Source organism: Dermacentor andersoni, unplaced genomic scaffold, assembly GCF_023375885.2.
Source record: "Dermacentor andersoni unplaced genomic scaffold, qqDerAnde1_hic_scaffold ctg00000033.1, whole genome shotgun sequence".
NCBI classification, from domain to species: Eukaryota; Metazoa; Arthropoda; class Arachnida; order Ixodida; family Ixodidae; genus Dermacentor; species Dermacentor andersoni.
In genome coordinates, this window is record NW_027314755.1 from 2606592 (window position 1) to 2631725 (window position 25134).

Here is a 25134-nt window from a genome sequence, read left to right on the forward strand (position 1 = left end):
CGGAAGAATTTATCACATACCTCGCATCTGTAGGGTCTCTCGTCTGTGCGCGGGCGGTAATGTTCAGATAGATGATCAGCCAGGTGGAACGGTTCACCACAGGTTTCGCATTTGCGGTTTTTGCCGGTATTGTTGGGGCAATGTTCCACAAACTTCGAATTCTTCACAGACGATTGATCACATGCTTTGCAAATATGGGCTGTGTCGCGGGTGTGTTCGTTGGCGTGTCTTTGTAACGCATCCCGTCTGCTCCAAACAATTCCACAGACACCGCACGACTCTTGCTGTTCCCTTCTTCCGGTTCCAGTGGCATTCCTGCAAGAAGACGGACAAAGGAGCTCAATATGCAGACTCTTATTACGGGAGGACAAAAACACATTTTGCCAATTGAGAGTGACAAACGAAACCGTACGTTATTGGCAAGGTGACCTGCTGAACCTGAGTGGTGAATAAGTTGCTGCTGCGTCTTTAAGACGCTCACAAGTAGTATTCAGGCAAAAGTCCTGAAATGTGTGCCCTCGGAAGTGAGACATGCGGTATTGACAAAGATTGTTTTGCATCAGCTATAATACGTCGGCGTTTTTAGGAAGCCTTGCGTATTAAGAAGTGTAAAACGTTCGGCATGTTACACTTATGTAACACGTGAAATTGGAAAGCTTGCTGCACACGTGGTAGTGAAATTACGCTATGCAATCTGAGGGGTCAGACTTCTTCTGATACATAACGAGCCACACTGTGAAGCAAACATATCAAGCCGTAGGTCGACCACCGCAACGACACATGCTTGAACCTAAAACAATGCGTAAAGCTTCTTTCATTCTCTCCGTCTTTGTTCTTGTTTTCTTCGTTCTATCGCTCGTTCTCTTTTTCATTCATTCTTTCGTTTTATCCTTCTTTCGTTTAGTTTCTGCATTTATTTTCAGCCATTACAACTTTGCCTGCCTACGGGGAATGAGCCATTCCTGATGATCATATATTTTTTTCTCTGGGCTAGACCCGCTTCTTGCGGGTAGGAGCCATTGCAACGATCCACTTTATGGTCTGCACGCTAATAATTGAAAGTGGTGCAAAGTCCGACGTCATATGTCACAGCTCAATCCCTACATATCGTATAAGAAGAAAACAAACTTCAAACCTTTCTGCAGCTGTTGTATCAAGTCATTTAACATTCGACTCGTATTCGAACAATAAACCGTTCCCCCCGAAAGCAATGAACAGCCGAGGAGCAGATCATCTATCCTCCCAGACGCGGTGAGCACAAATAGGTAAATTACTTCAGTGTGTTCACCCAATATGAATGAATTGTGCAGCCGAAGAAGTTTATCTTTGTTTGCTTTTTGATCTCCTTGTGCAAGTATGCACTACAGCGTGTATTGCAATCTACGTTGATGTAATATAAATAACCTGAATTCCCCTCTATTTTCTGCCCATGGCTGACAGCCTTTTTCTTGGGAAGGTAATGAAGTTTGCAAGGGCGAAGTCATTGTTGGTACGACATCTTTTGTAGAGTTTGATAGATACAGAAAAAAAAGACCGGGCTGGCAGAGCAAGGACGCCGGCGCATAGTGTATGTGTTCTCTCTTGTCTGTTGTTCTTTCGAAATATCTGAGCTAAGCTCTAGATGAATATTGTTCGCTATTGTTGCGGTAATGTGCTGTTTATTTGTTTACCTATATCTATTCTTGTTACTGCGATTAACATGAGTCATGCGATCTTATGGTGTGCTTCAACTCGTGGGGCCATATCATGTACGTTGTTTCTAATCATGCCAGATTGGCCGGTATCGTGAGTGGAATACGTAATCAATTAGAGCTAGGTAAATAAATAAATAACTGGGAAAGTGATCAACGGGCCACGAGAGCGGCAGTGTTGTTTTCGGAAAACCCGTGTAGGCCTAAGAATAGAATTCTTTGTTGCCTTCCGCGCGGGTTGTAATCAAGTTGTTTTATTTATTTGAAACATTTTATTTCGCAACCGTGTCAATTATAATTTTCACTTGTTTTTCATAAGAAAATTCTGACATCGCTGAGTTTGAAAAGATCACATGCACAAAATTTACAAATTTAACTTCCCCAAAAATATTACAACCGAAGTTCTATTAGCTGCATCTCATGGAGAATCCTCAGTGGACAAGTTTGTTTTACATCCATATGCAGTTTCCGTGAAATTGCTACAACGCGAACAAGAATTTCCAAAGTACCTACTCATGAAATAGCATATTTCAGAGGGCTGTGTTATGCACATATTTTGTGTACTTTACATGTCTCATTTGGTGTAATTAATAGAATAGTTGCATTGATTTCATTGCAGAGTTATAAATGTTTATTCTTGATGCTTGAGTTTCTCACTTCATTCTTGAGTATATGACATCAGTGAAGAACGCCATTGCTCCAATAACAGTAATAGCACTTTTCTTTATTGCAGCAAACTTCACCAATCTTGGTGCACTGTGTTGCCGAGGAAACTGATTTCTCGTTTCCCGTGTGCCTAGATAGTAGATCCTGATCTAAAGCTTCCTGTTTACGCCAGTGTCATATAGTGTGAACAGCAGCTGGCATTTGGCATTTGAATGGGCAGAACTTCCATCCCTCGCAGAAGTTCATCAGTGCAAGCACAACTTACCCATACACAGAATTCACTATCGCCCCAACGGCTTGCTCTATCCAAAGCAATTATTGCCATTGTTTGGCTCACCTAGCTTCGTTTCCCAATAGGCCCGATGATTTTTCCATGCCCGCGCAGCTTGTGTTGGCCACTGCGTCATCGCCGCCGCCGCCGCTGCTGCTGCTGTGGGCCGGCAGTCTGAAACCGGGGCTTCCGTTTTCAGTCTTGTCTGCATGCCCTGAAAGCAGAGGTGCCAATTCCTCACTGTGAGACTAGTGACGAGGCTGCAGCATTCCGTGATATGAACGTGTAGGAAGAAAGAAGAAACACTGACAGCACTGCTGCCGTATGAAGTGATCCTCAATGTTCCGGCCATAAAAGCCCGAAACCACAACGGAGTGTAGACGAAGAGGAGAAACATGTTTTGAAAGTTGTTCATTGTTCTATGCCTCGGCAATTTATGCCTAAATCGGCGCTTGGTTGATCTTGGAATGCGTGATGTTTGTTCCCTCGCTTCTTGTCGCGCTTTGATAGTGAAATGGCGTCGTGATAGGCTACTCAGCATGAGACGTCGCTGCTACATCTGATACAACAAAATATATGATGCATGCACGGACCAAGTGCTACATACTAGCTTGCTCCTATTAAAAATGTTCATGACGGCGAGTCTGCATGGTTCTATCTTCATTAATTGTACTGGTATTGGCTGCTCATTCTCACTTAACGCAATTTCTCACTTAATGCGGAAGCTCTTCGGAATATCAATCGCTGTCTTTTATGCAAAGGTGAAATTAACGCAAGCTCTCCTCATTTACCTTTCAAATTGCTCGAACAACATTTCGCTAAGAATAATCAGTTAATACCGAAAGTGGTGAACGATTCCGGAAAGAGAACATTTGCATACGCCTCGAAAGGAAAAAAAGTCGAGCAGGAACTCCTATGGGAGTTATCAAAGTATGCGTTAGCACTGTGCCACTTGCTCATCTCCACGCACCCCAGTGTCGTTATCGTTGTTATGAAACTTATCCGGCGAGTGCAAAAGACGGCACTACGGCGACGCGAACTAGTGTGGGCGTCGCCACAAGTAGCATTCACGACGCAAGCAAAGTAATGCAGATGGCAACGGGACATGAACTTATGTTCCGATCACTATAATCTTTATCGCTCCTTATCGCCTTATCCATCCGCGTCCAACCGTTAAGAATGGAAACCGAACGTACCCGGCTGACGGCAGCGCCGCACCGACTATGCCTTAAAAGCGATATGCGATGACGACAAATAGCGCCGACTTCTAATAGCTTCGCGTGCTGTGTTATCGCTGCTTACTTATTGTTCAATAGAGACACGCGGACCAATATCTTGAAAGCAATCTACAAAAGTGGCTGGGGGCGGCGTTTGCTCAGAGCTCCGCGCGGCTTTGTGTTGTCACCGCTTCTTTGGCTTTGAAGCGCGAGACAGCACGAAGGTCAATTTGCTCGCTGCTGCGGGCGCTATGTTGAAAGCGGGCGTCTTAATGGACGCACGGACGGTCTTCTCCTTCGGTAAGTACATAAATGCTTACGGATCTAAAAATTCGGGTTCATGCAGATTGCTCAAAAAAAAGAACTTTTCTTTTACTGTAAAGCTTTCATTCTGAGAAATTCGCGTGGGGTTTCTTCGTACATTTGTGCTATACGGGGGTGCAGGAGAATTTTTCCTTTCCAAAATTCGGCTTAGCTTCGGACGCCTGGTTATCTCAAGGACGGATACAGAGTAGCCTGCAGACTTGTAAAGCCTAGTTTAGTTGCACAAAAGATACGGAAATGCGGCGTACTCCGCGAAGCCAGGGAACGCGAAGCATTTCGGATCTATAGCTGCAGTTGAAAAAGATCAGCACAAGTGACCGATGATCCGAGAAGATAAAATGTGGTACACGACGCTGTTGTTCCCGATTCCGTCGTAAACGAGAGTGCCAGGGACCCGCTTCTTGAAACATGAATCACGTGGCAGTTAAGATACCAGTGTGCACTGGAACAAGGGTGCCGCGCGCCTCAATTTCCCTGCTCCGGTTATCGGTCACTTGTGCCAATGCTTTACCGCTCTCTTTTACCATGTGGCCTGGTACAGGCTACCCCTAGTAATAGCGGGTGGCCTGTACCTGGCAACCCGATATTACTAGGCGTTCCGCTAAACCTTACGTGTTTGCGTAAATCGAGTGGTTAAGTGTGACGAAGGCCGCCAGACGGTGACGTTGAATACGAACGTAGGGTGTACAATTACATAATTTCTGCAGCCTCCTGACCCGAATTTACGGCCGCCGTTTATTGAGTTCTGCAGAGGTACTTAAGGAATTGCCGAGAGAAACGCGTATTATGACGTAATCTCCAGTAAATGTTAGCGTTTAACAATCATATACAGCGTGTATTTGCTTTTATTAGGTGGTTTGTATCAAAACGAAGTCATTTGTTGTCGGGCAATAAAACGTTAACATCTGTTCAACCTGGACCGATGATGAACTCGGTACAACGTCGCAGTTTGTACAAAGCGTGAGCTGCTACAAGATGAAATTGTTCATTTAATGTGGGACAATCCCGGAGATAGTGCAATCTCACAGCGCCCCAACACCCTAGCTTTCAAGACGCAAGCAGTCGAGAAACTAGCACTTCGCGCACGCACCATACGTTTCAAAGTTCTTGATGGCTTTGCAGAGATAAAGTAGGCTTGCGATGTCGGTCTGATTAAAGTAGCAGTAGTCTAATGACTAGTGCACGTGGCTGCTGTGCCGATGGCACAGCTGCAATTCCGAAAACAAAGCGGGACAGGACGTACCTTTCCCGCCTACCTACTCACATACTTACCTACGGCAAAGTGCTTCTAATCAACCACAACCTAAGCATAAAACGTTATATGTGCGCTGTTCAGCTCAAACAGAAGTTACATGGATTCGTCATCCAATTAATTTCCCTTATTTCCGTGACGTGGAAAGGCATTGGTAGTTTAAAAGAACTCTTTTCTTCGTACTCAGGCGTCTGTGCCAATATTGTTAGAATGAATAGTGATGGCTCTGTCAAATTTTATGGGTGATCCTGATATCAGCGCTCAGCCAAACGTAATATTTTAGCCTGTAACAGCGACCTTTTGTTCTTTAATTAGCTTTACTTTTATATTATCGGAGGAAAGTAATTAAGCATGAGCGCTATCCAGGTAGCTTGGCTCTGTTTCAGAGGTCAGGGGCAGGCACACTCCGTTCTGGAGGTCGAGTTTATACTCCATTCTTGGGTTATCATGCACATAGAACAAGGATAAGAATGCTTAGCAACATACTGAACGTCCCACAAAATTTCAGTCAAGAATTTAAAAATGGAAGACGTGTCGGAAGCGAATTGAACCAAAAGCATACTGTTCGCAATAGCCTATAGTGATTCAGACAATTTTGTTTTTATCATATTTCAATAATTAACTTACTTGAATTGCCCAAATTTGTGTTAATTGGCTGAGGACCCCAAGTATGATACGGAGATTTGTAGGGAACCTTCAGAAACCGCCGATCAAGTTGTTTCCTTTGCGATACGTCTCACGTAGTCCTATCTTCCAGGCAGCAAAGAAAGCCCGCGAAATATCAGAAAAGCCACGTGATGGTGCGTTTACGCGGTGTTATTGTGCTGTTCTCAAGCATGCGCTTGGTTTTATTCAATTATGGGGTTTTACGTACCTGAACCCATACAGAGGATGAGGCACGCCGACGTGGTCAACTCCGGAATAATTTTCACGCCATGCTGTTCCTTAACGTTTCCCTAAATCTAAGCGCAGGGGCGTTTTTTTTACCTTGGTTGAAATGTGGCTGCTGTGGTCAAACTCGTGACCTTGACAAATGCCGTAGCCGCAAAGCTACCGCGGCAGGCACATGAGTGTTAATGATGGCTCGCGACCACTTTCGTACTGTCGCCTAGACTATATGGTGAGCTTAAATGCGGCTCTGGTTCTGCAAGCCATGCGTATGTTGTCCGCTTGACTAATTTGCGTGGCGTTTAGTTTGTAGAAAAAGGAGAACTGTACCGTACCGCAACTTTGGCTTAAATTTATGGAGTTCCCTCGCAACCACTCGTGTCAGTAGTAGTAGCGTGCCCATGCATTTTCACATCACCTATCCATATCCTCCACTCCCTCCTTGTATGGGAACCGTGAGCGATGAGTGGCAAGGCTGTTATTCACTCCTGTTGCGACTCCATCGGCTCTACCCATTCCATGCCCCCTTTATACTGTTCAATCCACCCTCCCTCTAGACTTACAGGTTAATACAGGAATAAGCGCTGAAGCTTCTCTAATGCTTTTGCAGGGCGTCACGGATAATTATAGCTTTGAAAGTGCTAAGCTGGCGATGCCCAGCGAGCTCACATGCGACGCATTGGCAAGATCTGAACGAGTGTATACACATGCTGTAAAGCCCCATTACTGCTCCCCCGAACGCGGTGTGCGAGAAAGCAGCAGCACCAGTGGGAAAGTAGAAGGAAAAGCCAAAGGAAGCCTCGCTTCAGTAAATTAACTATGTACACTCGGCATCATCCTTGTGTAGAGCGCGGGTACGGCGCCCTCCGGGGTGCTCAGGAGCAAGCCAGCAACGTCAAACGGTAGTTGCCGAGCCCAAACGTGGCGAGCAGCTACCGTTAGACGTTGGGCCCTGAAGCTAGCGTTAGACGTCGCTAGCTGCCTCCTGAGCGCCCCGGAGGCTGCCGTTCCCGCGCTCTACACAAGGATGACACCGACTGTACTTCACAGCACAAGTAAATAAATATATTCAGCTGTTAATACAGAAGACGTGTGTTATAATTCGCTGGCGGGCCTCCCAGGCCCAGAAATGTGGTCTCTCCAAACAGTCTTCCTCCGAAAGAACGGACCGTCCTAACTTCAGTGCTCATAAGTCACTAGAGAGCTTTATATTAGGGGATGCAAGCGGCTTGCGTATGCAAGAACTATAAACCATGGCAGTGCGCAAGCTCAGACCTATACGTATGGATCTGCGCATGCGCCGTTCCACAGCTCCTAGTTCTCCCATACCAACGCCGTGGCGTCCCCTAATCTAAAGCTCTCTACAGATATGTTGTTGGTTTAAACCAGCCAGTGGCTGGTTTAAAGCAACAACATATTTTTGACACGTGTACGACTGTACAACATACACCAGCTACCAGCACCGCCCTTTCTCCACATAACACCACAGCTATGCGTAGAGTACTGAAATGCACAGATAGTTTGTGACCGTCACTTTTATGCGGGCTACACTGCTTTCGGAAACCCCCTAATTTAATTTCTTCGAATATGTTACAGAAACGTCGTTGCATTAACGTCAAACTTACTTCGTGCAAAACCAATATTAAATTAGCTATGCTTCAGTATTATTTTTTGGTCGCCTCACACTGATATTTGTGCAGTTGCTATCACTTTAGATTACGAGAAAAGAAAACGTGGAAACTTTCCATTATGTGTAAATGTAGCTACAAGAACAATTCAGATGAGATTGAATCGAAATTTTCTTAGGCAAAAATTCTTTTGTTTTTCTGTTGGTTTCCACTTGTCGATTCGCTAGTGTGTGGTCTCAGGTAGGCTGTCTAATGTATTGCACTGAATACGGACGAGTGATACACCAAATGAGGAAATAAAGCTTTTTCCTGCATAATGCTATATGTATAGTGTCGGTCCATAAGTATAAAGCAGAGAGATTCATCATCAGACAAGCTATAATATTCCATGGCATCTCTGATGTTTGTAATTTTTTTAACTCTTTGTCTACATCAATTTTGGGCAACAGGTATGTGCCACAAGTTTCCACAGAATATACGGACTAGATTAAAGATTAAAAATAGATTGGTCCACTTCAGAAGAATGAGACCAGGGTATATCGTTTTTCTGAATTGTGGTTAGTAATGTAATTAGATTTTATATACTTTTGAGCCCATAAGTCATAGTTGAAAAGTTCTATACTGTGCTTAGAAACCTGCTACTCTATCATCTGCACTGCCACACTGCCTCTGGTATGCCACTCTGCCATCTAGATCGTAATGCCTCAAGTCGTGTTTTGCAAAAGGAAGCCTGCATAGAGAAACCTGGGGTGTCGGGTTAATAAGCACGAGGTCGCGGGATCAAATCATGGCCACGGCGGCCGCATTTCGATGGCGGCGAAATGCGAAAACACCAGTGTACTTAGATTTAAGTGCATAATAAAGAATCCCAGATGGTCCGAATTTCCGCAGTTCTCCACTACGCCGTGCATCATAATCAGAAAATGAATTTGGCAAGTAAAACCGCATATTTTTTGGCACGTAAAACTAAACGGTTTCATTTTTGAGAAAAAACGTAGAAAATATTTTGAAATTTTTGTGTTTTCAAGGCCAGGTCTTCCGCGACTTCATATGAATTTGGGTTCGTGGAATCTGTGCTTCTGGGCAGATTTGCCGAATAAATTATACAATTTAGTGCCTGCTCGTACAGATAAGACAGCGAAACAAGGCGTCACAGCGAAGCTGTGACCGTCACTTTAATGCATCACATTAAATATGTGGCTATCACTGAAGTGCCCATAAATGCAAACATTGCACCAGGAAGTGCATCGTGCAGGATGAAAATAAATGCTTGTTTGCATCAGGTTTAGCTGCATATTACTAATTCAACAACTTTAATATTACTTACATATTCGTGTGAAGGCCTCGGGTTCTTTTTCTGAGATTTGGGGAGAAAAGCAAGGGTGTGGCCATTAAACTGAGAAAAGGATTTTCTTTTTCGTGATTCTTTTCGATGGTGCTACCCTTTATTTAACTACAGCACTTGATTGCACTGACTCTGGCTATTCCCGTAACGCGTCACCTTCCGGCTAGATTGAATGGTGAATTGAATGGTGAATGGCACAGCCTTAGGAGCTTTGCAAAGGGGAAAGGCAGCTGGGGAGAATCGGGTAACAACCGATTTGTTGAAGGATGGTGGGCAGATAGTTCTAGAAAAACTGGCCACCCTGTATACGGAATGCTTCATGACTTCGGGCGTGCCGGAATTTTGGAACAACGCTAACATAATCCTAATCCATAAGAAAGGGGACGCCAAAGACTTTAATTATAGACCGATCAGCTTACGTTCGTTGCCTACGAAATATTTACTAAGGTAATCACAAATAGAATCAGGAACACCATAGACTTCTGTCAACCAAAGGACCAGGCAGGATTCCATAAAAGCTACTCAACAATAGACCATTCACACTATCAATCATGTGATAGAGAAATCTGCAGAATATAGCCAACCCTTATATATAGCTTTCATTGATTACGAGAAAGTGTTTGATTCTGTCGAAACCTCAGCAGTCATGGAGGCATTACGGAATCAGGATGTAGACGAGCCGTATGTAAAAATACTGAAAGATATCTATAGCGGCTCCACAGCCACCGTAGTCCTCCATAAAGAAAGCAACACAATTCCAATAAAGGAATGCCATCTCTCCAATGCTATTCACAGCGTGTTTACAGGAGATATTCAGCGACCTGGATTGGGAAGAATTTGGGTTAGAGTTAATGGAGAATACTGTAGCAACTTGCGATTCGCTGATGATATTGCCTTGCCTAGTAACTCAGGGGACCAAATGCAATGCATGCTCACTGACCTGGAGAGGCAAAGCAGAACAGTGGTTCTAAAAATTAATCTGCAGCAAACTAAAGTAATGTTTAACAGTCTCGGAGGAGAACGGCAATTTACAATAGGTAGCCAGGCACTGCAAGTGGTAAGGGAATACATCTACTTAGGGCAGGTAGTGACCGCGGATCCGGATCACGAGACGGAAATAATCAGAACAATAAGAATGGGCTGGGGAGCGTTTGGCAGGCATTCTCAGATCATGGACAGCAGGTTGCCATTATCCCTCAAGAGAAAAGTGTATAATAGCTGTGTCTTACTAGTACTCACGTACGGTGCTGAAACCTGGACGCTTACGAAAAGGTTCTACTTAAATTGAGGACGACGCAACGAGCTATGGAAAGAAGAATGATGGGTGCAACGTTAATGGATAAGAAAAGAGCAGATTGGGTGAGGGAACAAGCGCGAGTTAATGACATCTTAGTTGAAATCAAGAAAAAGAAATGGGCATGGGCAGGACATGTAATGAGGAGGGAAGATAACCGATGGTCATTAATGGTTACGGACTGGATTCCAAGTGAAGGGAAGCGTAGCAGGGGGCGGCAGAAAGTTAGGTGGGCAGATGAGGTTAAGAAGTTTGCAGGGACGAGATGGCCACAATTAGTACATGACCGGGGTAGTTGGAGAAGTATGGGAGAGGCCTCTGCCCTGGAGAGGGCGTAACCAGGATGATGATGATGATGATGATGATGATGATGATGAATGGTGAAGCCCCAGAGACCCGCGATAGCAGCGCCTCGGAGGCAGCTGCTGGATCTCAGAGGCTGTTCTGCTGCTACGTGCACAGGGAACCGAAATCTCGGCACAACGTCCTTGTTTTGCCACCGACTAAATAAAAGAAAAAAAGCTTCGGAACTCTAGCACCACACTACAGATAGCACTGCCAAGCTTCTCAGATAAAGGAAAGAAAAAAACGATGAATCCTATAATGCGTAATTTTTAAATATATGTCTTGGGGGATTTTTTAACAAATTTCTGGGCGCGTATTTTACATGAGTGAGGTCATTACACCAGTAATTCCAGTATTCACATATAATAAGGGTTGTTTCTATTCGGGTTTGATTTTTTTTTTTTCGGTGGGTAATCATCGGGTGCTATTTTTCAAGCTGGTAATCGGCGAGAAATCGATTTTTTTCGGGTTAAATTTAGGGATGTACTAATACAATAAATTCTCGTATTTTTGGTTTCATCGGAGAGTGTCAGGTACTGAAACCGTATGTTTGGCTTTGCACTCATTAGTCGCCTGGGGAGTGGCAAGTAACGATGATGATCATGCGTCTAAGCATCATGCGCTCTAAACGAACCAGACGCATGATTCGTGTCTACAATTCCCTCTTCTCTAAGATAATAACTTCTTATCGCATCAGTACATCCGTTCATCTGCACGGAAAGAGTTCCCTTCTACTGTGCGTCGTCGAAGGTGGAATGCATTTCACACGCTGCGTGGAGCACAGAGAAAGAAAGCTATGTGGCGTGCAGAGGCGGTTCTACCCCTACGCTAAAAAGCTGAAATTTGGGTGAGTTCGCGAGTATGCATACTTGACAGTACAATTCGCAGAAAGGAATAAGCTGCGAATAATGAACACTTTTTTCAGGAAGCATAGCAACAGAAAGTGGGCCAGGAAAAGCGGTAATGGTGAAACACGAAATGAAATTTATTTCATACTTTCTAACTTTGAAAGCATAGTGCAGGATATAGAAATGTAGAGTAGGGTAAAGTTCAGTGATCATAGCTAATTAAGGGCTAGGATACACCTCAATTTGAAGACAGATAGCATAAAATTGGTCTCTGGACCATTTTAGTCGAGATAACTCAAGCACGAGATACCTCTTGGTCAAGGTATCTCGACCGCGAGCACGCACAAAAGCTTTTTCTTCTTTCTTTCCCCGGACTGCTAGCGACTGGAACGGCCTTCCCCAAGAACTTGCTGCCATCATATGCCCATCTATGTTCCTTAACCAAATTACGCGTGCGCTTGCATCACAATAACCATTGTTTGTATAACTCGTTCAAATTTTTTTCTGTATTCTGTTGTTAACCTACATGTGCCCCACCCTTTGTGTAATACCCTCAAATGAGGGTCTTTAAGGAAATAAAGTGAAGTGAAAAAGAAACAAGCCAAGCTAGAGGCATTAAGGTTTAACCAAACAAATTCAAACTGGCACTTGCAAACAAATACGCTCACTCAGAACAGAGAGGTGAAGATGACATGGAGGTAACGAAGGAAGCGGTAACTAGGCTGGCTTCAGAGGCAATAATTGAAGTGTGAGGCAAGACACCAAGGCAACCGGCAGGCAAGCTCTCCCAAGTAAGAAGGTATCTAATAAAGAAACGACAAAGAATGAAAGTGTCCAATTCAAGAGATGAGATAGAATACAGGAAACTGTGAAAACTAATCAACAATAAGAAAATAAGGGATATCCGAAATTATAACGTGAGAAAGACTGAAGAAGTCGGTAAAACTGGACGCAGCCTGATATCAGTGAGAAGGAAACTTGGCATAGGACAAACGAAAATGAATGCACTTAAAGGCATCCAGGGTAATATCATCGGCAATCTCGAAGGTATAATAAAAGCAGTGGAAGAATCATATACTGACCTGTACAGTACCAGGGGAGCCAGGATACCTCCATCCGAACCATTAATCAACAGTTTGCAGAGACTGCTCCTATAACTAGCAATGAGGTCAGAAGGGCCTTGAAAAATATGAAACGGGGAAAAACGGCAGAAGAAGATGGAATAACAGTCGAATTTATCAAAGACAGAGGATACGCAATGCTTGAAAAACTTGCAAACATTGTACTAATCCACAAAAAGGCCGACGTTAATTAATTGAAATATTATAGGCCCCTTAGCTTGCTTCCAGTATAATATAAAATATTTAGCAAGGTAATTTTCAATACAATATGGGCAAGACTAGATTTTAATCAACCAAGGGAACAGGCTGGCTTCAGGAAAATATACTTTACAATGGATCACATCTACGCAAGATAACTCAAAAGATAGGCATCAGACAAGGACGCAGAATCTCTCCAATGATTTGGAAGTTTTCAGGCTATTAAACTGCGAATGCTTAGGAGTAAGGGTCAGCAACCTTCGGCTTTCACATGACATTGTTTTGTTAAGCAACAATGCAGACAAGTTACAACAAGTGACTGAGGACCTTAAGATACTCGTAGTCTAAGAGTGGATGGAAGATCAATATGCCGAAGAAAAAGATAATCGCCGGCGAAGGCAACAAGACTTCAGGATCGCAAGTCCGCCACTAGAATTTGCGAAGGAGTACGTTTACCTTAGTCAGTAAAACACTGCGAACCCTTACCCTCATAAGTTAATTCACAGAAGAATAATAATGGGTTGGAGCGCATACGGCAGACATTGTCAGCTCCTGACTGGAAGGTTACCATTATCATTGAAAAGGAAGGTGTACAATCAGTGCATTTTACCGATGCTGTCAATATGGGACAGAAACATGGAGACTGACACAAAAGCTTGAAAGCAAGCTAAGGACTCCGCAAGGAGCGATGGAACAAAGAATGCTAGGTATAGCGTTAAGAGACAGAACGAGAGCCGTTTGAATGAAAGAACAAACGGTTAAAGCCGATATTCTAATTGACATTAGGAGAAAAATTGGAACCAAATAGGCCATTATGCCACATAACTTGCACGATTCATGCACAGTATATATGTCATTTGTGCGATAATAATTATTAGGTCCATAATTTTCCAAGTGACGAGGAATTATGAAGCTGGAGTTTCATAATCTTTACTGGCGGCATAGCTACAACAAAATATAATAAGAATAAATTTATGAGCGTTTGCCGATGAAGCAGCTACCACTAAACCTAAAGAAATTTGCGCGCTCCAAAATTAACATGCACCTTCATGATAGGGACCTTTCTCACAGCAAGCAGCTTGGTTCAGCCGGAGTAGCGGTCACCGGCAAGCTTCAAATTGGAGCACGTTTAGCGAAGCGAAAGTTCATGCTTAGGAACTGCGGGAATTAAAGCGGTGCTTTGCCTTTTGACAGCCACACTTACAGAGCACCATGACTTATTCCAGTTATTAGTGCTTTTTAGTGCTTTTCCAAAAAGACAAAAAAACTAAATCGAACAATGTGGGACTGTGAGTCGCAAACAAAAAAAAACGCAACACGTGTGCGTGCCAGCAAGCAACACAACGAGGCTCAGCGAGCGCTGACTGCATCAACTGCACAGAGGTAGCGCTACGGCGAACCGACGTGTTTTTCCAGGGCTCCTTGGCGGCGATGAAAACATGCGTTTTTGCGCATGCTTTGAGATTGCTTCTGTTTTCTGGTTTGACGATTTTTTAACCTTTAAATTATAATTGGCTAGTTCTCTCTTTTTCTCTTATTTTTTCGTGCGCGCGGTTGTGTTTCGTGCACATTTCTTTTGCGGTATAGTCAAAGTCTTTCTAGCCTTTAAATATTAGTTTGAAAGCAGACAGATTAGCGATTTATCGATATTAGCGATTTAGCGATATTAGCAATTTTATTTTGTGTGCATTGATATTGGGAATACGCTTTGGTAGGAGAGTGAGAGCTTGGCCGCGTGGTTTGAACACGTGCGAACACTTGTCAAACCTTAAGTCTGTGCAGCATTTATTGCATGTAAAACATTGGTGAGAATTGCATTGCATCCTTTTAAGCATTTAGATTCTGTGCGTATAGGCCTTTGCTAGGAGACACGTGCTCCGAAATCTTTGGTGTTTGCATCAGAAAAAGCCAAGTGCAACACATGGCAAGGAAAGACGGTAAAGCGTGCAGTGAGCGGGGGGTCCCTCAACGTAGACGAGGGGAAGGATGAGGATGGAGATGAAATCGAGTCAACCGGCAGACACTGGGATGTCGATTCTAGGATAAGAAAATGGAGGATTTCCTGGATGAACATCTGAAACAGGTCGAAGAGCTCAAAAATTAGGTAACTATGAAGCATGATGTACGAAAGACGGTGAAAAAAAAAAGACTTCACGCAGCCCAGGAAAAGCGGGAGAGGGCCACCATCGTGAACGAGAATCGTCGTGACAATGTAACGCAGTCTCCCGATATAACAGGGCAAGGAGTGTCAGCGAAGGACGTGGAAAGCGTGAAACGTGGCGACGGGGTAGCTGGAAAGTGCAATACCTACCTTGACGCCACCGCAAAGAAAAAGCCGGAAAGCAGCGGTCAAAGCTACTTGTCAAGTCGGAATCACACGCGGGTAATAATGTATATCACCCACGATGTTATAATGTATATCACAAAATATTTTGTGTCACCTCCACCACCGGAAAATGATGACAAAGGGAAGCACGGAGAGGCATTGGCAGTAGAAGAGAGTGAAAGGGTGATTATCGCCGGCGACTCGGACCTGGCTAGGTGCTGAGAAGCAATTGTGGATTCGGTGAAAGGCGGTAAAAAAGGGGTGGTAAAGACATTTCCAAGGCGAATACTGGGTTCTCTCATGGAGCGCGCAAAAGCAAAGCTCGCGGAAAATGCCCATGGATGCAACTAACCCTAGTAGCAGGTGGGCTAAATGTCGTCCTAAAAAAAGTGACAGGACTAGCCCAGCGCTGGGCTCAGGAGGCCTGTGTAGGTAGTTATGAAGAAGATGCCTCAGAGAAACCATAAAAAACCGTCGGCATCAATAATAGAAAAAGGATGAAAACAAGAATGAAAGCTCGCTATGTAATAGGCTACGAAAACATGGAGGGCGGCCCAAGAAAGGAAAAGCTGCTCGAGATTCAGGACAAATTAAATAGTGAACGAACAGTGGTGTATGCGGTTACAGCACCGAAAACTAGAGACTCGGAACAGCCGTCAGTGACTGAGAATTATGTTTGCGAAGGGTGCCTCAAAAGTAAATCGGAAATAAAGGGAGGAGAAGACTCCATCTGGGAGTCAAATGGAAAAGAATAAATTGAACGTCAAGAGCATCTCTCGTTATTCTGTACAATGAGTGGAAAGGAAACTTCGCTGAGCGTAACGTATTTGTGGGCCGCAACTTATTGCACAGAGAAGAATCAAAAGTTAGCTGAATGTCTAAGTTCTGATAATGGTTTCGCGAATGATGCCGAAATTATCCTTTTAGGGGACATGAACAGCCACACATGCCTATATACAAATGCCTATACCGACAATACCAGGAAGTCAATGCAAGAGCTTCATCAGTAACATAACCTCCTCATCGTGAAGGGGACGGATGTGTGACGGACAGACCACGTGGGAAGTAGGAAACCGACAACTCACAATTGATTACTTTCTGATGAAAGAAGGAATTCATGATAAGTTGAGAAAGATGATCATTGACGAGGAAGAATACAGCTGCATCGTTAAGGACCATAAAGCCATTGTTTTGAAAATGGGAGATGTAGTTATGAAACAGAGAAAATAGGGCAATATAGCCAATCCGAATTTGAACGTTCAACAAATAATAAATAAATATAGTAACAACAGTCAAGGAAGATCTTGGGAAATGGCCAAGCAGAGAGTGGCAATATAGTGAGCTTCTAAGTATTATACCGACCGAAATACGGAAAAAGAAGCAACATGTTCGCGCGAAACGAAAAAGGAATCCAAAAAGCTGGTGGAACAGGGAGAATACGAGAAGCGGTGGCTGATTGATATAAAGCATCCCGAGAGCACAGGCAAGCATAGAAGGCCCAGTTGCCGACGAATAAGTAGCCAGCAAATGGGATATATACCGGGAGAAAAAAATCTGTGGTTCAACTACCGGTGCAAGCAAAGATAGAAGGTGAAAGTTAACGTTGGTTCTCAGAAATACATTGAGAAAAAAAGGCCGCACCTAGAATATATTGGGTCCACATAAAACTACGACGCAGGAAGCCTGGAAAAATACAATATATCCACGACGAAGATGGAAACCAACTCGAAGAGGACGCGGCATTAAATAACATCCAAAAAATACCAGCCGAATCTGTCCAGGGAAATGACGAGGTTGTAGTTGAGGAAAGAAGGCGCATGAAAGAGGACCAGGTGGAAAAGGAGCTGGTGCTGAAAAATTTTAACTCGAAGAAGCCCGAAGAGGAAATTCTTTAGCGCACAGCGATAGGGCTATACGTGGATCCCGTTAGGCTGAACAATGCACTAGGACCAAAAAGTAAGAAAGCTCTGCTGAAAGAAGTGGGAAAAACCTTAAAAGTAAGACGAATAGTAGACAGCTCGCGACAAAGTAGAAGGAATTAACTTTATAAAAGTAAGAGGGAGAAAGATAGAATTCACTAATATAGACCGTTGGCCATTACATCGGTAACGTACAGGTTGGCAATGTAGTCAAATAAATTAAAGCTGCAAGCATGGGTTGACAATAGCAACATTTTGGGAAAACTTCAGAGTTGCATCAAGTTGGTAGGTGTCTGTATCATAACTTATTTGACCTTACTCAGTGTATTGAAATATCAAGAGTGGACAGGAAACCCTTACCTGTAGCCTGTTTGGAGGTTACAGGGGTGTATGACAACGTAGACCACAACATTTTCTCGAATATTCTGGAAGGGGAAGGTTTAGGCAATAATTGTCTACAGCTTTTCAGAAATATCTACCAAGAAAATATGATTGGCGTTGAATTCGATGGGATGAGGAGCGAGGAGAAAATTGATATCAACAAGGGACTGAGGCAGTGGTGCCCTTTATCCCCACTGCTGTTCATGGTGTACAGTGTGAGGATGGAAAGGGCACTAGATGGAATCAATATCGGGTTTCATCTCAAATACAAACAGGCGGGCAATGTAGTAGAGAAGCAGCTTCCAAGTTTGTTTGATGCGGACGACATTGTGTTGCTAGATAACGAGCAAAGTGTATGCATCGTCTGGCTAATAGTTGTGGACAGGAAGGCAAGAACTGAAACATAAGGTTAAAAAATCAGGTCTTATTTTAATTTTCTTATTTATTTATTTATTTATTTATTTATTTATTTATTTAGCAATACTGTAGGCCTTGGCAGGCCCATAGAGGGGTGGGTTACAGGGGTATTCACTGTTTCGATCACTATACACAGGACATTTGCACATCAATGTGCTGTTCGGCAACACATCATTCTGGCCAAATTTCAAAAGAGCACATACAACTTCCACGTTATGGCATAGGATGAATAAAGGGAAAAATCAGACATCCACCCGTTCGTCTATGGCACAGGATGAAGAAAAGGTATGGCACAGGATGAAAAAAAGATAATTTGGTTACAAAGCTGGACACACAATCGCTGTCAACAACATTCCATGGCAAAGAATTCCATAACTCGACGGACGAAGGAAAAAAAAGATATTTTAAATGTATTGCTATGGGTGACGTGGGGCCTGATGTGCTTATCGTGATTTATTCGTTTAGTGTGGCGATGTGGTGGCTGCAGGTACCGATCTTTGTTGATACTCACAGACCCATGATGGAGCATGAAAAGGAACTACATGTCGGCAACGCGACGCCGACTGGAAAGTTTGGAAATGCCTGCTTGCTTTCTAAGTGCAGTGACGCTTTCGTACCGAGAATACTTTGAGTATATAAATCGTAATGCACTATTTTGAAGCCTTTCCAGCCTATCTTCTAAGTACTGTTGATGAGGGTTCCATACTCTGCAACCATAATCTATGATGGGTCAGACTAAGGTTTTGTGGGCATGCAACTGTACTTCAGCAGATGTCATGGCTAATTTCCTTCGCTGAAACAGTGAAAAATTCACTGAAAACAGTGAACAGACAGTGTCAATAAAGGGCAGCATAATACCTCGCGTAAACAAAATATAAATACCTCAGTATATGGATGAATGAAGGCAAATAATATGTGAAAACCAAGGAAGCAATAATCATAGTAATGGGGAAGAGAAATGCGTCATTAATAAAACACATCACTATAGAGTTTATTAGGTACAAGGTGTTCCATGGTATGTGGAAAGGTGTTATGGTTCATGGGCTTATATTTGAAAATGCGGTTCTTTGCTTGAAATCAGGGGTGCAATCAAGACTCGATGGCAACCGAAGGTCACTGGGACACCTGGCATTGGGCGCTCACGGGAAGACTACAAATCGAGCTGTGCAGAGTGATATTGGCTGGACAAGTCAGGGAAGCTCACAGTAAATTTGATTATGAAGAACGACTTGAGGATATGAAAGAGAGTAAATGGGCTTGCAGAATGTTCAGTAATTTGGACAAAAAAACATTGATTCAGAATGGAGGAAAAGAATTAGGAAGCTTGCCACGTGCTATGCGATCTGCATGGGGAGCAACACGGCAAAAACGATCGTCAAGAGAAAAGTCAGAGAGGCTGAGATAATGTCACGGGTGGCGGAATTTCAAAGGAAACCTGCCATGAGCAACTACTTAAGAAGAAAATCAGGAAAGAAATAATGTATGATAACTCAAAGGGAAGCTCCCTATTTGTCGAATTGAGATCAGGATGCCTTAAAAGATACACCTATAAAGCGAGATATAAGAAAAACAAGCATGTGCTTGCTGCGCTAAAGCTAGGAAAACGACGGAGCATATTTTCTTGGAATGTGAAGATATCTGCCCCAGTGGTCGATTTAGGCCCCACTGGCCGTCTTGAGACCCTTGCGTTGAGCGAGAGGAGGGAAAAAAGCAAACACGTTCGCTATAGAGATGACTAAATGGCGATTGGAAGATTGGTGGAAGTAGGCTAAGCTACAAAGAACGAAGGCGTACAAAAACAAAGTTCGAAATATGGATTCAGATACTTTGGTAATGGTAATTCGGTGTATTATTTTCTTTATCTTTTTTCTTTTTCCTTGTTCTTTTTTTTTATTTTTTAACATAGGTAGGACAGAGTTTGTTGGCGTAAGCTACCGCCCTGTACCAAAGAGGGCGTCTAGCATTCATCCATCCATCCATTGGAAGTCGTGGGTTCTCGTAGGTCGATTAATCGACAGCATTGACCTTGTGACGTGAACTGGAGTGCACCGTTCACATCGCGCTACGCGCAGAGGCACCGGCAAAGCCAGGAGAGAGACGATGCTTTTTTTTCTTTTTTTTTTTTGTGGCGTGCCCGCGCCGCGAAGCGCTGCTGCGTCCGCCGATTATCGTCACGAATTACAAGAAGCACGTGACTTGAAAAGTGCAAAAAAAAAAAAAAGGTGAGAGATTTTTCAGGGGCCCTTTAACGAGCATTAGACCTGCCGTGATCGATTTGTGGCTGCGGTGATTGGTTCCTAAGCATGAGGTGGCGGGATCGAATCCCGGCCATGGCGGCTGCAATTCGATGGAGCAAATGCGAAAACACCGGTGAACTAAGATTTAGGTGTATATTAAAGAAACCCAAGTGGTCCAAATTATTGGGGAGTACCCCACTACGGCGCCCCTCATAATCATATGGTGGTTTTGGCATGTAAAACTCCATAATTAAATTAACGAGAAGAAAGGGGGCTACCCAAGGGGCCCGATTTTTATTAGTCATATCATAAGAAGCCAACAAACACTGACACCTAGGACAACATAGGGGAAATTGCTTGTGCTTAATAAATGAAATAAAGAAACGATAAATTAATGGAAATTCAAGTGGATGGAAAAACAACTTGCCGCAGGTGGAAACCGAACCCACAACCTTCGCATTTCGCGTGCGTGGCAAGGTCTGTGAGTGGTGGCGCTGGCTAACACTCCCAGGGTTCTACTAGGACACATAAATACCCAGGAAAGTGGATGGGAAAACGGCGCCGCAGTAGCTCAATTGGTAGAGCATCGCACGCGAAATGCGAAGGTTGTGGGTTCGGTTCCCACCTGCGGCAAGTTGTTTTTTCATCCGCTTTAATTTCCATTCATTTATCGTTTCATTATTTCATTTATTAAGCACAAGCAATTTCCGCTACGTTGTCCTTGGTGTCAGTGTTTGCTGGCTTCTTATGATATGACTAATAATTAAATTAAGGAGCATAAGGTGGCCTAATCTATTACTCATGTCTACTCTATATATGGCGCCCCTGACAGTACAGGTGCAACTGCGAGACGTAAAATTAGGTTCCTGACCTGTCTACCGTTGCCAAGCTGCGCGATAATACGTGAGACCGACAACCCATGCAGCTAGTCTGTTTTCAAACTACAACAAATGGATATGTTTTACTACAGTAATCTTCACCGCACCGTCGTGAGAAACTCAAGTACTTCGATGCCATCGTCATCATCAGCCGCCACCTAATTTTACGTCCACTGCAGGACGAAGACCTCTTCCAGCGACCGACAATTACTTCCGGACTTGTTCAAGTGATTCCGAGTTGCAGCTGCAAATTTCTTCACTTCGTGACCTAACAATTTATTGCCGTCCTGGATTGTCCTTCCCTTCCTTTGGCAGCCATTCTGTAACTCTAATAATCCACCGGTTATCTAGCAGAACCAAATGGCCTGCCGAGCTGCATTCTTTTTCTCCTAATGTCACCTAAATATCGGCTATCCCCTCTTGCTCTCTGTGGACGGCTTGCATGTTTCGTTCTATCGCTCTATGTGCACAGCTTAGATTTTTCTCGAGTTCCTTGTTAACGTCCAACTTTCTGTCACAATTGTTGGCACCGGTATAATCTAATGATTCCGCATTTTTCTTTTCAATGACAGCGGTAAGCTGCCAGTCGGGATTTGTTAATTCGTCCCGTGTGCACAGCAACCCATTATTCTGTAAATTTCCTTCTGATTGTCAGGATCCCCTGTGAGTAATTGTCCTACATCAACCAGCTCCCGTGTCAACGCTGACTGGCGATCATGGATTCTTTTTCCTTTGCCACGATATGCATCATTAATTTTGTCTCCTGCATATTATTCTTCAACGCTACCCCTTTAATTTCTCAGTTAAAGTCTTAAACATTTGTTCCAATTAATTTCCATTGCAGCAGAAGAATATAATGTCATCTGCCAAGCTAAAGACCGAGATATTCCTCGTTGATCCCCCCTGCTAAGCCGTCCCAGTCTAATAGCTGTGATACTTATGTAAGCCTGCAGTGGATAGCAATGGTAATATTGTATCTCGTTGCCTGACCCTATTCTTTATAGTAGATGTTCTAGTTTCCTTGTGGAGACCTAAGGGAGCCATGGGATCCTTGCAGATATTTCCTAAGATATTCAAATATGCGTCTTGTACTGCTCGATTGCGCAGTGCTTTCATGACTGATGATGTCTCTACTGAATCAAATGCCTTTTCATAATCAATCAAAGGCATATACCGAGATTGAGCGCACTCCAAATATTGCTTAATTAACGGATTTATTACAAACATCTGGTCCAATGTAGTCATTACTCCATCCCTTCATGGAGCGAGCGTGTTCTCCTGGCTGAATAAGGTCAAGCGTTTTCCTGATTGTATTGGAAATAATCTTGGCGAATATATTGTTCAATACTGAAAGAAGCTCATGTGCCTGTAATTCTTCAATTCTTTATCGGTATATGCTATCGTAAGCTATAGGGAACTCAGTATCCAATCTCACACAACAATCTATTGCGAAACGAGCAACACTTAAGATGTTTACATAATGACCCTGTATTTACGGCGTGCAATGCATTGTTTCCCTCCACATGACATAACATAATTATTTGACTGTTGAGAAAATGTTTGCGAAAAATGTAGGTCACAAGCATGCTGCAGAAATACATACCGTTGCGTTGCCGTCATCGACTTGCATATTTAAATACGTCGATGCGGCAAGGATGGCCATGGTCTCCAACCTGACGACGGCGGCGATGGCGGCGTGGGCGTCTGGGTACTGGTACAGGCCGAAGACCGGGAGGGTGGCCAGCGCTGCAGCAGCCACAGGGTCGACGTAGGCGACGACCCAGCAGCTCTACCGGTAGAGGGCTTGGGCTCCCTGGGGTGTCCCGGGTTGCTGCTGGCAGTAGATGTCTGCCCAGATGTAGAGATGAAGACATTCCCTGCGGCCCCAGCGCGACGGGCACGATGACAAAGTTGGCTGCGGAGTCCATGTCTGAGAATGACATGTAACAAGGAAATTGTTCTAACCAAGTCGAAAATACACTTCGGACAAACAAACACGACATCGGCAAGAAATAGTGCTGTCTAGCGTTGTTGCCACCGTGTTGGGAGGGACGCACTCTTGGAAGAACACCACACAGAAGAGTCCAAGTCCCAAACCAAGGACGCCCCCGTGTATTGTCAGCGCACGCGTTTATATATCCTGGTGTACGCTGACGTCACCACCGAGCTCGGACGCCGCAGCAGTCTTGCAAAGCGGGCGACGCTCAGTGGAACGCCGCAGCCCTTTGATGCGTTCCGGTGCGCGTTCATCGGAGCGCTGGTTGCGTTCGATGCAACGCGAAATCCAGCGTGCAAACGCTGTTTGCGTGCGTATATGCTGAGGCAAAAGACAGCTAGCAAATCCTATTCGATGGAGTACCTGCTTGTCACATGTCTAACTATAACCGGAATAGTTATCGTACAGCCCTGCTAGTCACGTTTACTCTACTTGTACCCTAACTGAGTAAACGTGCTACATTAGGGGTGCACAATCATTCTCTAAAAGAGAGCCGAAAATGGGGCAACCATGGAATGTTGTCGGTACTCACTCGCGTACAGATGTGTACTCTAAAAAAATGTTCCAGAATCTCATCTGTATAAGTACATCCACCTGGAACAAGCGTAAGAATGGAGGTGATAATATGAGATAGAACTTCCCAAGCTAGACGGGTGGCTATGCGACGCGTGTGTGAGGTCTGCGGGTTAAGTTCGACCACCTGTGTTTTTTTAAAGCTCACCGAAAGCAGGTGACACGACAATCGCGCTCAGAGGGCCCTCAACAGCGCGATAGAAAGAGGTAACCACCGCAATGGTCAAAGAAAAGCGCAATGGTCACTGCAGTCGAAGTAGCGCGTCTTTCCACAGTTGCACTTACTGCATTGAATTCCGGCAAAGAAGGTCGTCCAGGGTCTCTTTCGCGTCATGCAGGCATGTTATGTAGCTGGAAATGGAACAAATTTCAAGAACACACGTAATACACGTGGACATAATTGCGATTCCACCCGGCTTTGACCGATCTTGTCTTGTCTTGCATCCTAAACAGTGGCGCATACCCATTATGCGCTATTTGGACTTCCTTCTTCTTCTTCTCCTTTTCCTTCAAATTTCGGCACGTTCCCACGAGGGGCGTACTGGCCATTGTCCTGAGTGGAAACAGAATTTGAACTTCTTGCTTCCCGTTAACTTATTGAACTGTAGTATTCATATTTAAGTAATAGTAAATATTAATTATTTCTGTTTCTGTTTCGCTAATATTGGTCATACCAATTATGACGAAGATGCCATATTATGAACATTACGCGATTCACTTTTAATAATGAGGTAAATGTGCTTAACATGAAAGTCTACCAGTCGCAGTGATGTACTCATGTACTGTCTGTCACACCTCCTTTATATCTCGACCAAGGGTCATTGCCACAATTGATAAAATGTTAATCTCTCAGAGGAGAACGCATATACACGATAAGGGCTGCACTAGGCAGATCTTTCCTTCGGAATTATATTTGCGGCAAAATAGGAGGAAATGCTCCAGCGATTCTATATTCCCACATGATGCAGAACGGTTCGATGGCGCGAACCCACACCTACTCATGTGCAGCAGTATGCGTTGTTGTGCAAGTTGGTTCATTGTATTTGGAAAGATCGGATGCGCTCTGTACACGATCACAAGCAAGAAGACGGGACTGGCGCCAACTAACAACTGAGGTTTATTCGAGGGAAGCAATTAAATATCAGTTCATGTCAGCGCAGGCGCATCGAGGTATCAGCAGCAGACAAGAGAAGAAAAAACGCAAAATCAGAAAGAACCAATGGCGTGGCTCAGCTAACCATATTTTCTAGGAAGCGTGCCTCCCTATTGTAAAGCATGACCGATGTGTCACTGATGCACGCTTGTCCCTTCTTTTTTAT

The 25134-nt window shown here is 43.9% G+C and overlaps 1 protein-coding gene across 1 annotated transcript; it reads right to left on the minus strand.

Moving 5' to 3' along the window:
* Nucleotides 1-11: 11 nt before the first annotated feature.
* On the minus strand, nucleotides 12-23260 carry LOC140214411 (uncharacterized). Its single transcript, XM_072285778.1, has 3 exons — nucleotides 22850-23260; nucleotides 2695-2842; nucleotides 12-315 (listed from the first exon to the last, which is right to left on the minus strand). Exons 1-3 carry the CDS (start codon nucleotides 22907-22909, stop codon nucleotides 164-166), a joined length of 360 nt encoding a protein of 119 aa, XP_072141879.1. The 5' UTR covers nucleotides 22910-23260; the 3' UTR covers nucleotides 12-163.
* Nucleotides 23261-25134: the final 1874 nt, after the last annotated feature.

Excerpts from the sequence above, each read along its gene's own strand:
- LOC140214411 (XM_072285778.1), bottom strand. The coding sequence starts at position 22,909 with ATGGCCATCCTTGCCGCATCGACGTATTTAAATATGCAAGTCGATGAC. Across the intron at positions 2,843-22,849 it reads TCGATGACGGCAACGCAACG|GGCATGCAGACAAGACTGAA; the intron begins GTATGTATTTCT and ends CTCTGCTTTCAG. Across the intron at positions 316-2,694 it reads CTATTGGGAAACGAAGCTAG|GAATGCCACTGGAACCGGAA; the intron begins GTGAGCCAAACA and ends GTCTTCTTGCAG.